The sequence below is a fragment of the Dasypus novemcinctus genome, chromosome 3 (assembly GCF_030445035.2).
Source record: "Dasypus novemcinctus isolate mDasNov1 chromosome 3, mDasNov1.1.hap2, whole genome shotgun sequence".
NCBI classification, from domain to species: domain Eukaryota; kingdom Metazoa; phylum Chordata; class Mammalia; order Cingulata; family Dasypodidae; genus Dasypus; species Dasypus novemcinctus.
In genome coordinates this window covers 147374678-147390926 of record NC_080675.1, presented here as the reverse complement: position 1 = coordinate 147390926, position 16249 = coordinate 147374678, and the positions used below count along the sequence as shown (strand labels likewise).

General features: G+C 41.4%; 1 protein-coding gene across 2 annotated transcripts in view; it reads left to right on the top strand.

Moving 5' to 3' along the window:
• Nucleotides 1–16249, top strand: part of HEXA (hexosaminidase subunit alpha) — a 41314-nt gene that overhangs the window by 16793 nt on the left and 8272 nt on the right. The window contains exons 1-4 of one of the 2 annotated variants that reach the window (XM_071214285.1): nt 10042–10063; nt 13082–13174; nt 14791–14856; nt 15729–15775. In XM_071214285.1, the coding sequence (XP_071070386.1) occupies nt 13096–13174; nt 14791–14856; nt 15729–15775 (192 nt within the window). In that variant the 5' untranslated portion in view covers nt 10042–10063; nt 13082–13095. Of the gene's footprint in view, nt 1–10041; nt 10064–13081; nt 13175–14790; nt 14857–15728; nt 15776–16249 lie in introns of those variants that run through there. The other variant, XM_004463730.4, reaches the window with a different exon arrangement.

The following is a 16249-nucleotide window of genomic DNA, read 5'->3' as shown; positions in this document are numbered from 1 at the left end:
GCCTTGTATTATAATTAGCATGTTTGTTTTGTAAGTTCACAACTTTTACTTTACACTTATTGTTTATGTATGTTCATAGATGAATGATATGCATCAATTAAAAAAATTTTGCGGTGCTGGGGGCTGGGAATTGAGCCTAGGATCTCATATGTGGGAAGCTGGTGCTCAACCACTGAGTCACATCAGTCTCCCTGAGTCTCCCTTTTTGTTTGTCTTGTTTGTTGGGTTTTTTTGTTTTGTTTTGTTTTTTTCAGGAGGCACTGGGAACCGAACCCTGGGCCTTCCATGTGGGAAGCAGGAACTCAACCACTTGAGCCACATCCATTCTCAATAAAATTTTTTAAAGTGGAAAAACCATTGGTGCTGGGAGAATTGAATATCCATTTGCAAAAGAATGAAAGGGACCCCTCTCACACCATATAACTAAAAATAGATCATAGACTTACATATAAGAACCAGGACTATAAAATTCCTAGAAGAAAATGTAGGGAAGCATCTTTGGGATCTTGTGTTGAGCAATGGTTCCTTAGACTTTACACTCAAAGCACAAGCAGTGAAAAGAAAAAATAGATAACTGGGATATCCTCAAATTCTAAATTTTCAAACATCAAAAGACTTTGTTGCAGGAAGCAGATGTGGCTTAAGAGACTGGACTCCTGTCTACCATATGGGAGGTCCTGGGTTCGGTTCCTGGGGCCTCCTGGTGAAGGGGAGCTGGCCTGCATGGCAAGCTGGCCCGTGCGGAGAGCTGACGCAACAAGATGATGCAACAACAAAAAAAGACACACAGAGGAAAAGATAATGAGAGACACAACAAACCAGGGAGCTGAGGTCCTAGGATTGGTTCCTAGTGCCTCCTAAAGAGAAGACAAGCAGACACAGAAGAATGCACAGTGAAACAGCAGACAGTGAGTGCAAGTGGCAAGGGGCGGGTAGAGAATAAATAAATCTTTAAAAAACGAAAAAAAAGATTCATGAAAGTGAAAGACAGCCTATTCAATGAGAGAAAATTTTTGGAAACCGCATATCTAATAAGGGTTTAATATCCAGAATATATAAAGAAAGACTACAATTGAACAAGAAAAAGATAAACAACCCAATTAAAACGGGCAAAAGACTGAATAGACATTTATCCAAAGAGGAAATAGAAATGGCTAAAAAGTACTTGAAAAGATGCTCAACATCACTAGCTATTAGAGAAATGCAAATCAAAGCCACAAAGAGATATCATTTCACACCCATTAGAATGGCTACTATTAAGAAAAACAGAAAACTACAAGTGTTGGAAAGGATGTAGAAAAATAGAAACACTTATTCATCGCTAATGGAATGTAAAATGGTGAAGCTGCAATGGAAGAGTTTGGCAGTTCCTCAGGAAGATAAGTATAGAATTACCATGTGAGCCAGGCAGTCCCCCTTCTAGGTTTATGCCCTGAAGAATTGAAAGCAGGGACTTGAACAGATTTTTGTTTACCAGTGTTCATGGTGGCGTTATTCACAAATTGCTGAAAGATGGAAGCAAGGCAAGTGTCCATTAACCAATTAATAGATGAATAAAATTTATTATATTAACAATGGAATATTATTCAACATTTAAAAGGTATGAAGTCCTGATACAAATGACAACATGGGTGAAACTTGAGGACATTTTTCTAAGTGAAATAAGCCAGGCACAAAAGGACAAATATTGTTTATCACTGATATGAAATAATTAGAATAAGTAAAAGAATAGCATTCAAACCTAGAATATAGATTACCAGGGACTGCGTTGGGGACAGAGGATGGGGAGGTAATAGCTTAATTTGTACAGAATTTCTGTTTGAGTTGATTGTAAAGCTTTGGAAATGGGTGGTGGTGATAGTAGCACAATATTTTGAGTATAATAGCATTGAATTATATATGTGCATGTGGTTAAAAGGGGAAATTTTACATTGTATATATGTTAATAGAAAAAAAATTAAAAGATAAAGCATGGGACTCTATAACATAGTGAACTCTATTGTAATGATGGAGTATCCTTAATATTATAAGTATAAAAATGTTCTTTTCATGAATTATTACAAATGTACCACACTAAAGCAAGGTGTTTATAATACAGTGGTTTATTGGGGGCGGGAGGGGACACGACACGCCTAATGTAAACCATATATGGACTGTGGTTAATAATAGAATTTTGGGGAAGTCGACCTGGCCCAGTGGATAGGGCGTCTGTCTACCACATGGGAGGTCTGCAGTTCAAACCCCGGGCCTCCTTGACCCGTGTAGAGCTGGTCCATGTGCAGTGCTGATGCGCACAAGGAGTGCCCTGCCATGCAGGGGTGTCCCCCGCGTAGGGGAGCCCCACGCGCAAGGAATGTGCCCTGTAAGGAGCCACCCAGCGCGAAGGAAAGTGCAGCCTGCCCAGGAATGGCACCACACACACAGAGAGCTGACGCAGCAAGATGATGCAACAAAAAAACACAGATTCCAGTGCCACTGACAACAGAAAGCGGACTAAAAGAAGAACACGCAGCAAAATGGACACAGAGAACAGACAACTGAGGGGGAGGGGAGAGAAATAAAAAAACAAACAAAAAAAAAACTTGGTGTCGCAGTTTGAGATTATAAAAAAATAATAATACGATTTCAATATTCTTTCATCAGTTGTAACAAAATTTCCATACCAAGTGTCAACAATAGGAGGAATATGGGAATGCTGTGTTTTTTATATGATTTTTCTGTAAACCTATCATTTCTCTAATTAAAAAGCACAGCAGATAAGGTGAGGCAACTGCACTGAGAAGAAAGAGTAATGTTGATTTGTTCTTTCTACTCTAGTTGAGCCATGGCAAGACAAAGCATATTCCTGTGGAAGATTTGGCTCCCAGTAAGCTTACTGTTTAAAAGAAAGAGGAAGAAATCAATGCAGGAAGAGTGTGGAGGGAAGGATACCTGAGGAGAAGTACTGTGGTGCATATATTGCCTTTGGAAAAAAGATTATGTAACAGGAGCATACTTTTTAGATGAGGGGTAAAATAATTGTGTTCCATTTTGAATCCCAGGACCTAAATTAGTTTGGCCTGTGGGCTTCAACCAACCTTTCTTCTTACAGCCCTGTTATTTTCTTTATTACCTCAAGCATAATGTTTTGCCAGTAGCTCAGGACAGTACTGATGCCAAGAAGCTCGCTTGATCAAGGTATAGGGCTATACATCTGGGCCTGGTTTTGTGAAAATTCCTGAGTCTCATTTCCTTGAGCTGTAGTTGCTCCCCTTGCCTTGGATATTCTGCTTGACTGCATGGTGGAGGACTCAGAGTGTGAAATGTGATTTATTGAGGAGTCAGCCAGAGAATGTTTATTAAACTCTTAAACTATGTACCTTTAAGCAAATTGCCTATTTCCATAGGTTTTGTTTGTTGTTGTTTTTTCCTGCTTAAATTCCAGGCATTTCATAGGGCAACAAGGAAATAGTTGTGAATGTATAATCTTTGAAGGAGGGTAAAGTAGAAGGAAGCACTTGGTTTTTTAAAAAAAAACAAAAGTGGTCCAAGCCCCAGACCTGCTCTTCCTTCCATCTTCCACCCCACTTCCTCACTTCCAAACTGAAAAGCGAATCAGGATATTGGAGGGATTTTTATTTTCTTCTTCATTTTTGACTGTAATGAATAAGATTATTGGGTTAAGAGCCTCGATCTTCTTTCTTTCATTCCCTTTGCTCCTTTGTTAAGGTGTGGTAGTGTTTGAGCTTCCTGACCCTGCACACACAGCCCTATCGCCAGGCAACAGTAGTGTGCTATTGAAGTAGGAGAAAAGGGACATGGGGCATGTGGAGAATCACATATCTAGGATCCTGGGGCAGGTAGCAGGTCACTTATCTAGAATCCTTGGGGCAGGTGGAGAGTACCAGACCACTCCTTGCGAAGAGACCAGCAGTTTGGATTTGCAATCTCTGGAGAAGGACACCTGCTTGCAAGAGATAGAAGCCTAAGATTTTGCAAACAATGGCTCAATTTATCCAGTAACCCACCCCTTGCCCAAGGACTTACAAGATGTCAACTAATGTCCCCTAGAGGTAGCTCTCTGCTCAGAGGCTACCCTGTGCTTCTCAGCACAGCCCCCATCCACTTGCTCTGGCTTTTCTTCTTTTAATGTTGTTCACTAAAACATCTTGCTGCCTAGTTCGGTCCTTGAATTCTTTCCTGTGATCAAACAAGCTGTCAACACTGTTACTGTGCCCACATCTTCAGGCTGCTTGGGGCTGGGTATGATATAGAGTTCTTTCCTTTGGGAGTGTATGCTCAAATGCAGGAAGTATGGGCAATTTCAGCTTGGATGTTAGTAAGCAGGCTTCCCTTTCTTTTGTAAAGTCCTGGGGACAGAGGAGGAGCCCTTGTCCTGACTGTAACCTGTGCTAGGCATCTACACTAGTGGCTTCATCGTTTTGACTGGGCTGCAGTCCTAGACTGGCCAGATTAAGAGCTAGGTTTCCAAGCTCATGTCCCTTTTATATGTTGGTGTGTCAGCTGTTTGCCATAGGGGACTCATCACACAGTAATAGAGCCTTCAGGCTCCTGTAAGAAGCTAATGAAAAATGCTTGGGGGGCGGGGATGTGACTCAAGCTGTTGAGTGTCCAGCGAGCACCTGTTTCCCACATGGGAGGCCCTGGGTGAGTTCAGGTCCCAGTGCCTCCAACAACCGCTCAGAAGCTGATGTGCCTCAGTGGTCAAGCAGCTTCTCATATATGAGGTCCAGGGTTCAATCCCCAGCCCAGTACTTGAAAAGAAAAGAAAACAAAAAAAGCCCTTCAGAGAAGCTGTTTCCATGGTATGGTTATCCAAAAACATCCTTTCCCTGGATTCCTCCAGCTAAGTGATAGAATGAAGGTTTGCTGTGGCAAAACAGGTTTTGTTTTGTGTTTTTTTTTTCTGACAGAATAGGAAAAGGGAAATAGAAAATTGAAGAAAACTAGCAGCTACTGACTACCTGGCCCTTAATGTATGTTACCCCCATTAATCTTCATAACAACACTTGAGGTTGGTGTTATCCCCACCTTTCAGAATTGAAACTCCTAGAGGCTAACAGCTAGTAATGGTGGAGCAGAAATTCCAGTTGGGTGGGTTTGTCTACAAAGATTGTTTTATTTTCACTGTGCAGTCTTGGGGTGTATAACAATTATCAGTTTGGAAAACTACTGGCCTCTAGTAGGATTAATTCTTAATCATGCCTTAGTATTAATTACTTTGTAAGAAATAAATAATCTTCTGGAAGAAAATAAGGCCCACCCAATTGTGGAGAAGAAAAGAATTTATTCTCAATCTTGCAAAAAGGGGTGCACAACCGGAAACGTGGCTGGTGCCCTGAACAAAGGAAAAATGACACAATTTATACCCCTAAGCCTAGCACGCAAGCCCTTTCTCTGTTTCTCCATAGATTGGATACTTCAGAGGTTATATCCTATCTGAGAGGTCTGACTTGTCCGAGCAAGTCCCCCAGTGTTTAACTGTTTCCCCCGTCACATTTCAATCATTTTGACCTTTGGCTGCTCCTTATGCCAAATAAGGAATGGAATTTATGCTGAATTGGTATTGACTTGGCTTTTTCATGTGCATCCTTTTTACTGGCTATAGGACTGGCTTAAACTGCTTTCCTTTGTTCTTGCTTAACCCAGGAGTGGGAGGCTGAGGCAGTAGGCTGCCAGGTTACATTATTATTTTCTTCCTCCCTGCTTTTTATTAACTTTATGTGAAAACTAAACTGATCCCTGTTCTTTTACAACTTCAAATAGTAACTTCTGATATCTAAGCACTTCTGACTTCCTTCCTTCTTTCCATCCATAATACAAGTCATACTTTTAAGCAACTACAATTTGTCCAAATCACTAGGTCCAGAGAATATTACATTGAACTGTCCCTGAAAGTGGGGGTGCAGACATATATGAAGTGTGGTTTTTGCTACAGCAAGGGAAGTACAGTGTGCTTTGGGATTACAGAAGAGGACCATGTGACCTAAAAGTGTGTGGAAGGGAGCAGGGAACATGTTGAGGCTTTCATAGAAGTAAGACTTGGTGGGGATGGAGGGATTCCAGATAGAAAAAAAAAACTGTGCCCAAGAGGAAAGCAGCCAGGTAAAGAAACCCAAATATGACATGTTCAAGAAAGTCAAGGTCAGTAAAGTTGAAGCTGATGGATTAGCAAATTCTGAAGCTAGAGAAGTGGTGGAGGTAAGGTTATGAAATAACCTAGTAAGCCCTGGTAAGTTTTGTGAACTTTATCCTAAGGTCATGGGAGGTCAGAAAAAGTACTCAAACACGGTAAGTGGCTTGACTAAACTCTGGCTGCATTGGGCCTATAGATTAGTGGAGAACTAGACTAGACTAAAGCTAAGTTTTGTCAGCTAAAGGCTGCTGCAGATAGATAATAGTGACTGAACTAGGTTGATGGCTATAGGGACAAAGAGAACTACGTAGATTGAAGAGAGATTTAGGAGGTGGAGTATTTGTATGTGGGGAGTAATAATGGAGGGAGAAGTGCTGAGAGTGACTCTGATTTCTGCTTTAGCAATTCACAGAGAGAGGGGAAACTATAGGAAAGGAAGTTGAGGGAGGAAGGGGAGGAGCGGAAGAAACACATGAAGAGGTTGAGAGTTGGGGTGAGAATTTTAAAAGTAAGTTTAATTTTGGACATGTTAAATGTGAGGTTTCTAATAAGTAGCAGACAGTTGTATGATGCTGAAGTTTGGGAGATTGAATTTGAACATGTCCAGAGGACAAGAAGGTCCAAAAGGTGACTATGGGAGGGTGATTGAGGAGGAGAAAGAGGAGGATGTTGGATAACTGCTAAGTCAGAATGTAGGTGAATACTTCCTCTTGGGTTTTTGAAATCATCTGGATGATAGCTAGTCTTGGGGTAGAGAGGAAGGTTGGTGGGGACCAGGTTCCAAAATGTTGAATAAATGAGGAATAATGGGCAGGAAGTTGCAGAGTGTTTACACAAGAGGATAAAGGTTTTATAGCTGGGCCACTTGAGCTTCAGAAGAGAAGTGTTTTTTGTTTTGTTTTGTTTTGTTTCTTTCTCTTAATTGTGGAAGGTAGATGACCTAGACCAGTCTCATCTTTCAACCCTATAATAGGAGGAGGCTGCCTCTCAGAACAAGTTGTAGGGGAAATGGTATTCCTAGGAGAGCCAGTCTTCAGTTAAAGAGGGGGTAAAAGAAGCTGAGGATGTTGGTAGTTAAATAACCATGGAATGGGGTGCCAGAGCATTTGCGGAGGTAGGTAATGTGTAGTATGGAATGTTTGGACAAAGGAGAGGAAATAAGATGGGAATGGGAATCCAGGACAGAAATGAACACAAGGGTTTGTGTATTTGGGCAAAGTGACAGAAGATGATAGAGATAGGAGATGGTAGATTGCGCTAACTATAAGTTTGCTAAGAAAATGTGTTGCAGAAATAGAGTGTGTGTGTGTGTATGAATTTAATATATGATGAAGGAAGTATTTCCAACCAAAAGTGAAAAGATATATTAGTCAATAAATGTAGAGATTATTGGTTATCCATTTGTAAAAAAAAGTTAGATTCTTACCTCATATCAAATATCAAAGTAAATTCCAGGTGGGTTAAAAATCTAAAGGTAAAAATACACCATAAAGGGAAGTAGGTGTAGCTCAGCAGTTGAGTTCCTGCTTCCAATGTACAAGATCCTGGGTTCACTTCCCGGTCCTGCCTTTAAAAAAAAAAAAAAATATATATATATATATATATATGTATGTATGTATGTATGTATGTATGTATATATGTATACACACATACACACCATAGACGTATTATAAGAAAGGAGACTATTCATATAATGCTAGTGGTATAGGAACCTTTCTAAGGAAGCAAATAAAGGAAACCATAAAGGAAAAGATTTGACTATGTAAAAATTAAAGCAAAAGAAACCATAAGGTTTAAAAATAAGGACAAAATAGGGCACATATTGCAACCTTTAAAAACAAGGTTAAAATCCGTAGAGAAATCTAGAAATCAATAAGAGAAAATTAACTTAAAAAATGTATAAAGAAAATGACCAGTAAATGTAAAATGATGCTCAGAATCTGTTATTATTAAAGAAATACAAATTAAATTAAAATAATGATACATTTTTTTGGTCCATAAGAGCAACAACAGTGAAAAAACATTAAAACTGTTTAGTGTTGGAAAGATGTGGAGTGATGGGTCCATATGTGTTGATTCTAGTATAAATCAGTAAAATTATTTGAAAGAATCTATCTCTAGTAATTTATCCTGTAGAAAAAATTATATATACAAGAATGTTGGTTGACTAGAACATTTTTTTTTCTTTTTTCCTTCTTCTTAGAACATTTTTATAATATCAGAAACTCAGAAACATTCTCAATGGACCCAAATAGGATAGCAGTTAAGGTATAGATTATCAATGGAATGGAATTCTCTTCACTAATAGAAGTGATTCTGTAGACGTATATATATTGACAGCAAAAGATCTACAAAACATTTTAATAAGTAGGAAAAAATTGCAAATCAGTATATTTTAGGATCCCATTTTTGTTTTAAAGATTGGTAATAAATATATATTTAGAAAAACTTAGGAAGACAATGCAAAATGTTAACTCATGTTATTTCTTGGGATCCAAAAATAGAGGGAGATGTTCTCTTTCTAGGGAAATAAAACAAAGACATAAATATTTAAAAGCAGGGGAAACAAAAACTTTTAACTACACTTTTAAAAGAGAAGATGGGAAAGGGAATGAGAGGGATTTTTTGGGCGGGATGGATTACACTTCTGAATAGGTTTTAATCTCTGGAGGGTGAAGAATCTTGGACTCCACAGAGGAGGCACCATGGTCCACACTGAGTTCAGCAGCACCAAGGAGAATTTCCAGGCTCAGGGCAGTTAGATTCTCAGACTCCTACTTTCTGGGAATAAGAAGTTAGACCGGGTGACCTTGCCTCTTCTAGCCACGCTAGTATAATTTTGTCCCTATGCTTCCCAGGCTTAGAATACCTATCCCCTTTTGGTAGCTTGGCAAAATCCAAATCAGAGTTTAAGGTCCTCCTCTAAGGTACCTTCTGATGTTAAGCCTTCCTCCTTTTCTGGAAGTAGATGTGCAATAAGGACTTTGGTCCTTATCACAGCATTTTGTAAATGCTGTTTGCATTTGTCTCTAACGCTAGACTGTGAGCTCCTCAAGGGCAGGGACCAGGGCTGTTTTTTCTTTTTAACTGGGCACCTACCACAGTTACTGATGCACAGTAAGTACTCAGTATATCTTTGCTGGGATGAAGAAATGAGTGGAAAATGAATGATTTCATGGGCTTTCATTAGGCTGAGTATGGAGAGAGGAAGCCTGGGTGTAATATATATAAATGAAGGAAGGGGAGGGGGGGGAACCAAGTAAGCATTGGAGAGTACTAGGAGGTATTGGGGCAAGGTAGACATTCAAAAATGAGAAGGTACCAAAGGCAGGGTTGACTTTCCTAGTTCATACTCTAGGAGCCAAACCAAATGTCCTTTTATAACCAAAACCAATGTGTTTTCTCCATGCTACTAGGAGTCTCTGAATTAAACACATTGATATGATAGAAATGTTTTGATTCAGGGAGGAGCCAGGGCAGTTACAGGAAGAGGCTGTTGTGTACCAAGGTAAAGATTTATCATTTCCAGGTACCTTAATGCAGCAATGAGTTTTCCCTTCCAGAGAAGTAGGAAGTCTTTGGACTTAGGGATCCAGAGGTCTGCCAAGCAGTGTCTGAAGAGGTACTTTCTGTATACCTGGGTTCCTACTTATCATCCCCCAACCTAATCCCAGGACTTCAGAAATACTAAGTTTAAATGTATAAAAGTAATATCTACGTTAACTGTTTGTCATTTATGCCTAATTATCCTGTAGCAAGTCATTAAGCATACATATAATTAAATATACCATTTTTTTTTTTTAATTCTAGCATCATTCATTTTTTCAGCAAACACATATTGAATGACTACCGTGTGTGTCAGGCACTGAGAATACAAAGACACTGAGATTGGTCCCTGCTGTTGAGGAGCTCACAGCCTTGCGCTAGGTGAGGAGGTAGACAAATAAACAGCATATATTAAGATTAAATGATAAAAATGTAAGTAACATTTCTTCATGATCACATAGGAAGGTCTCTTAGGAAAGGGTGGGGGGATGACAGAAATTTTATAAAGGGAGAACCAGAGGTATCTCTTAGTCAGGTGAGATGTAGACAGGATGCAAATTTTGTTTGAATGCGAGGAAGCAGCAGTATGTGCAAAGGAATGGCGACGGGTGAAAAAATGTGGCACTTTCAGGGTTCTGTAAAGCGCTCATTGTACTATTGTGAGACTTAGAACACAGAAGCAGGAAAAGATATGGCTGGAGTCCGGGTCATGAGAAAACTGGTAAGTCGTCCAGTCGATTCTGGACTTTGTCCTGAAAGCTATAAGGTGCCATTGAAGAATTATCAGCAGAGAATATTATACAGAGAGACAGGTTTTGGAGAGTATTGACTATATTGTGTATAAGGTGATGAATCGCTACTTTTAGGCCAACAGGGAGAGAGGTGAGGGACAGAAAGGAAATGGGATGGTCATAGTACTAGGGTCTGGAGAAAGTTCAGCAGTGGGACTTTGGTAGTAAAAGTGTCCTTGTTCTCATGCTTCCATGTCTATTGCTGACCTGTCTGTGATGAGTAAAGCAAAATTATTCTAAAGGGCTATAGAGGTAGAAAACAGAAGAGTGGTTATCTCTTCAAGAGGGGTCGAAAATGAAGGGTGCCAAAGATACTTATAAAACTAAAATTTTTAAGCACTTCTATACTGTTTGAATTTTTTTCAAATTGTATATATTACTTTTTTTACTTTAAATTAAAAAAAAAAAAAAAGACTTTTCAATGGACCCAAAGAAAAGGGCAAGTTTGCATGAAAGCATGGAGGTGAGAGAGCTGCAAAGCTAGGCGGCTGTGGGTGGAGTCGGATCCCCGAATGTATTATCTCTTTGTGGAACCTGAAGAGGAGCAGCAGCTATCTGGTCCCACCCCGCCTTTGTTTATAGGGGAGGGAACAGGAGCTCTGAGACTAGCTTGACTTGACAGCAGCAGTACCAGATTTCCCAACCCAATGGTTGGTTTGCCATATGACTGCCTAAGCACGTGAGCCTTCAGAATTTCCTGCTGTACAGCTGGGGTTCATTGTGAGTGTGCCTATTAGATTGCTGGCTGGTCGGACTGTTTGCCATAGCGTGCATCCCACAATTCAGTTCTCAGTGCAGGGTGTGTGGGTGTGTGGGAGGCGATGTACTGTCCTCAGCCTATTTCCTGTTCTTTTCAGAGCTCAGCAGAGTAGCATCTTGGGGGTGGAAAACCACAATGATACTCTATTTACATCCTTTTAAATGACCCAGTGTCCCTCCTGTTTTGCCAGCTCTCACACTGCCACCTCCTCCAGACCTTCCCTCTCATAGTTTTGTAAGTAGCAGCCGTGACTCTGTGTCTACTGCTTTATCAGCCCAAACCCAGATGAGTCACTGAGAGTACTTAAGACAGGGATTCTTCACCGTGGACTAGATGGCAGGGGGTGGAGCAGTAGTAATTTTGGAGAAAGGGTCCTTAAATTCAGGACAATGTTCTAGAGAAAAAGTCTTTTTCATTTTTATCTGATCTCCTAAGGAGTCTGTGACCCTCCCCCAAAAGGAATGAAGCCCAGGTATATGTTGGAAAAATTAAAATATAATAAAAACAACAAAATCATTGGGTATTTTTCCATTGTCCAACAATTTTAAACCTGGTATTTGTGCATCTTCTCTTATTGTCATCAGGACAGTATCTATGGCAGTTATGTATGGATTAGTTGAGATTTCTCCTCACTTTGGTAGACGCCCAGTGGGTTGACACTAAAGCTTTGACTGGTGCCCCAGAGAATACACATAGTCATTAGCCTGTCCTTCTTTTGGATGGTTGCTTGACTTCCTTGAGATGGTTTGGGGCTCTTGGATTCTTTCTACGTGATGATAAGTGACATTGGGGATTCCAGTTCCGCTCTGCCTCTGTCAGGCTATTCCATCCCTGACTTCATAGTTGTAGGAAGTTGTCGATGTTGTGGTACCAGTGAGGATCCATGTTGCTCCAGGAAAGAATAGGGAGAGAAAAGGTTTATTGAGGTTCAGGCTCGGGGCAGTGGAATCAGGACTGCTCTGGAGGTCCTAGAGAAGAACATAAAGGTTGGGTAGAAACATTGAATCAGTATTTTGGCTTTGACATTTTTTTCCTAGGTAGAGTGAAATCTGCAGCTCTATATTAGGATGTTGGTTCACGCTGAGTGGCTTTTCATTGTTGGGCAGAAATCTACCTTGGATGAACAAACCATTTGGGGAAAGAAAGAAGGAAGCAGGATAGGCTGGTGACCATGTGTCTTCTCTGGGACACCAGCTGCATCATCTTGTACCTCCTGTCCTATCATCTGCTTCATCTGCTCACAATAGCTCCTGGGCTTTTGCAGATTTGGAAACCTTTCATCTGGAGCCCTTAAAGCTGTGCTAAAGTGCCATTCTGTCTTTAGATATGAAGCATACACCCCAGAATGTAAATCTGTTTCCTTCCTCAAGAAAACTTTGTTATGAAAAAAAAATGTCAATGTGCTTACTCTGATAGAGTTGATTGACGTTCTTGCTTAATAGCAAGCTTCCTGTATAGTCACTGACCAGTAACACAGTTTGCAGCAAATCTGCAGACCACATTTTAAGTAGCAGTGCTCTACAGCAGTTCTAGTTCAGAAGCAGTTCTTGAGGTCTTAGGATCCTGTGCCAGGGAAGCCTGAAAAAGAGGACCTGGTTAAGAAGTGCTGCCACGCAGCTCACTAATACATGGGTCAGTGTGGGTTACTGGGGAGAAAGGGGAGAACAACCAGAAGGAAAAAGTTGAACAGACAACTAGGCAGTGCCTATGTCAAAGGTAAACTTCATGTCCTGAGCCTCCCTTTTTACCACACATATGTGAACTGAGGGGACTAGAGCTAGGGATTGGGGTTTTGCCTCTTGCTTCTGATTGCAGGTCAGCCACACTGAGTTTTCCCTCTTCTTGCAGGAAAACAACACACAATGGAGAAGAATACATTGGTTCTCTTTGTTGTTACCCCTGGATGTGACCAGCTCCCTAGTTTAGAGTCTGTGGAGAATTGTAAGTACCACCTTGTTCCCTGTCCTAGAAGAGCAAGCACTTGTCTGGAGCTATGACTCTAGATGGCCTGGCCTTGGTTGCTTATACTAGCCTGGAGGCCTCCATGGCTGTGGAGAGTTGCCAAGTACCTAGACCAGAGAAGATGAGTTTTCCCCCCAGAATCTGAAGTTGGCTGAGGAACAGCACAGTCACACTGCCGTTACGCCTGCTGCCATAACTCCTGGCACCAACTACAATGCAGTTCTGACTCTGACTACCAGGACTTAGGTCACACTCCACAAATTAAGGTTACAGACTGGCCTCACTTCAGAAACTAGTTCACAGGTCCCCAGGCCACCTGTTCTTCTATCTAACTGGCTACAAATTTGGGGATTATATCTTCTCCCCTGAAGTTCAGTCATTCATTTGAACGACTCATAGCACTTAGGAAAGTGTTATTACTTACAATTACAGTTTTATTATAGCAAGAAGGATGCAAATAAAAAGGAGCCCAAAGAAGAGACACATAGGGTAAGTTCTGGGAGGATCCCCCAAATGCAAACTTCTGTGTCCTCTCCCTGTGGAGCTGGCTATATTACCCTCCCAGAACACAGTTGTGTATTCCAATTGGGGAAGCTCACCTAAGCTTTGGTGTTCAGAATTTATATTGTGGTTTCATTCCATAGGTTGATTGATTAAATCAGTGCCTCCAAGGTTGAACTCAATCTCCAGGCTCCCTCTCCTCCAGAGAGGTGGTGCTCATACAATCTGGTCATTCTGGTGTGGCCAGCTCCCCATTCCAAGGCTGGCCCTGCCCTGAGACATCTTTTTAGCCTAGTCTATCAGGTGTGGGCCAGAGGGCCTACCAGGAATAGCAAAAGATACTCCTAACACAGAAAATTCCAAGAATATAAAGGTTATCTCCCCTGGAGCCAGAAACAAAAGCCTCTTTTTGGGGGCCAAATTCCTTACTATACACCTGCCTTCTGGGCTGAGTACCATTCCTTTTCCATTTTAGAAATTCAAATACTTTGCTGGTTTTCTGTAAGAGACCCTATACTGGGGAGAGAGTTTGGGATCATCTGTATTGAGATGAAGCCAAGTCATCTGTCTTTAGACTGACTCCTGTCTTCCCTGAGCAGCAGCGTTTGGGAACCTAGTCTCCAAAGTGAACATTCAAGTATTGGCTTCTTCCTCGCATTCTTGGATGAAGTAAAAAAAAGCCTGGAGGAAAAAGGAAAGGAGCGTGATTATAAATGCTTTGGGGCACATTGTAACCTGATCTCATCCCTCTAAGGGTCTCTTTCCCCTTGGCTGATGGGAGACTTCATACTTTCAGCTAAAGGCTGGCAGGGATTCACGTTTCTGGCAATAGAAACTGAACTACAAAGTGGGGTGCTCTGCTGAAGCCTCTGTTTCAGCCTGGCGCCTCCTCACACTTCATCTTCCAGGGTCCACAGAGCCATTGTGCTGACCACACTGCCCACTGGCCCCAGGCCTAGCCCTGCTCTGGGGACATTTCCTCTCTGAAGATTAAAAATGTTATCTTGCTGTTTTTAATCCAAGGATTTATGCATTTGTTCTGCAATCTGAGAGTAGAAAGCCTTAACCAGATGGGGTCATTTCTGTCATTTCAGACACCCTGACTGTAAATGATGAGCAGTGCTTCCTTCTCTCTGAGACTGTCTGGGGAGCTCTCCGAGGTAACAAGGTGGGGCTGAGAGAGAGAAGGATGGCATTAGTAGGGTGGGAGGACAGGGCTGGGGGCCCAGCAAATAACCCCACTTTAGGAAGCCTTCTTAATGGAGACCAGCTGGAGTATTTCCCCATCTCCTTTTTTTTTTTTTTTTTTTTTTTTAGGTACCAGAGCCGGGGATAGAACCCCAGACCTCATGTGTGGGAAACCAGCACCAAACCGCTGAGCCACATTGGCTCCCCTGTGTTGGTTTTTTTCATTTGTTCACTTGTTGTTTCTTTTTTTTTTGTTATCAGGAGAACCAGGGACCAAACCCAGGACCTCCCATGTTGGAAGCAGGCACTCAACTTCTTGAGCCACATCCGCTCCCTCCCCATCTTCTTGAAGGGGTTGTTCTCTTTGCAGCTGTCTCTAGAAATTGACAGGCTTCAGATTGTGCAATGGCAGCAGGTCTTCTGGAGAAGCAGTAGGAGACCCTGCATGCTTATGCTTGTGTCAGCAAGGGACAGGCCACTGGGCTGGCACCTACAGAGCCACCAGCACTGCCTGCTCAGCTCTCACTAAGGACACACTTTGAAAAGACTTTTTAAAAAGTAAAACTATATCAAAAGGAATAGATAAATGTTTTTTAAAAACTTAAGTAGTAGTATATATAGAACTATATTATTTCTGGAGAAAACGAGGACTTTTTTATTATCTAATGGATACTGGCTTCCTCCTATCCCCTTTTCATAAGTTATTGAGAACCATCAAGCCTAGATTCTATCCACTTTCACTGGGTCCCAGCATTAAGCCCTGCTACACTGGGAACCTTCCGGTTGGATGAATGTCTTTCCTTGTCTTCCTGAGTCTTAACTCTACCTCTCTGCTTCTCCATAGGTCTGGAGACTTTTAGCCAACTTGTTTGGAGATCTCCTGAGGGCACGGTGAGTGCAGGCCTACAGAAAGGACTCTTTTAATCTCTCTGTAGAGATTTTCTCTCATGTTGAGAGCCCTAGAAATATTTTGTTTTGCCTTATGGTTTGTAATGGCCCTATCAAGAGTATAGGAGAAGATATGGAGAGAGAACTGTTTGGTAGATTTGGCCTATTTGGGGTCACTGTAATTTGGTTCTCCTGAGTCATTACTTATGGCCTGGAAGCACACTGCTTTGAAGAAAATAAAACATGTTAACAGTCACTGAAAATCAAGAATTTGCAGGTTGAGTGGTGAATGTGACAGTTGTATTTGGCTGGAATGGGACAGGGCTCTCTGGGCAGGTGGCTAATTATGATCATTGATTTGGAGGTGGGGGCCATTTAGGGAGTTAGTTATCCTGCAGAATAGTCACAGGTTGGCTTTTCAGGGTCTTTGGGAGAGTTTTCCTCATCCCTCGCTGCCCTCAGGATGAACTCCTTTGG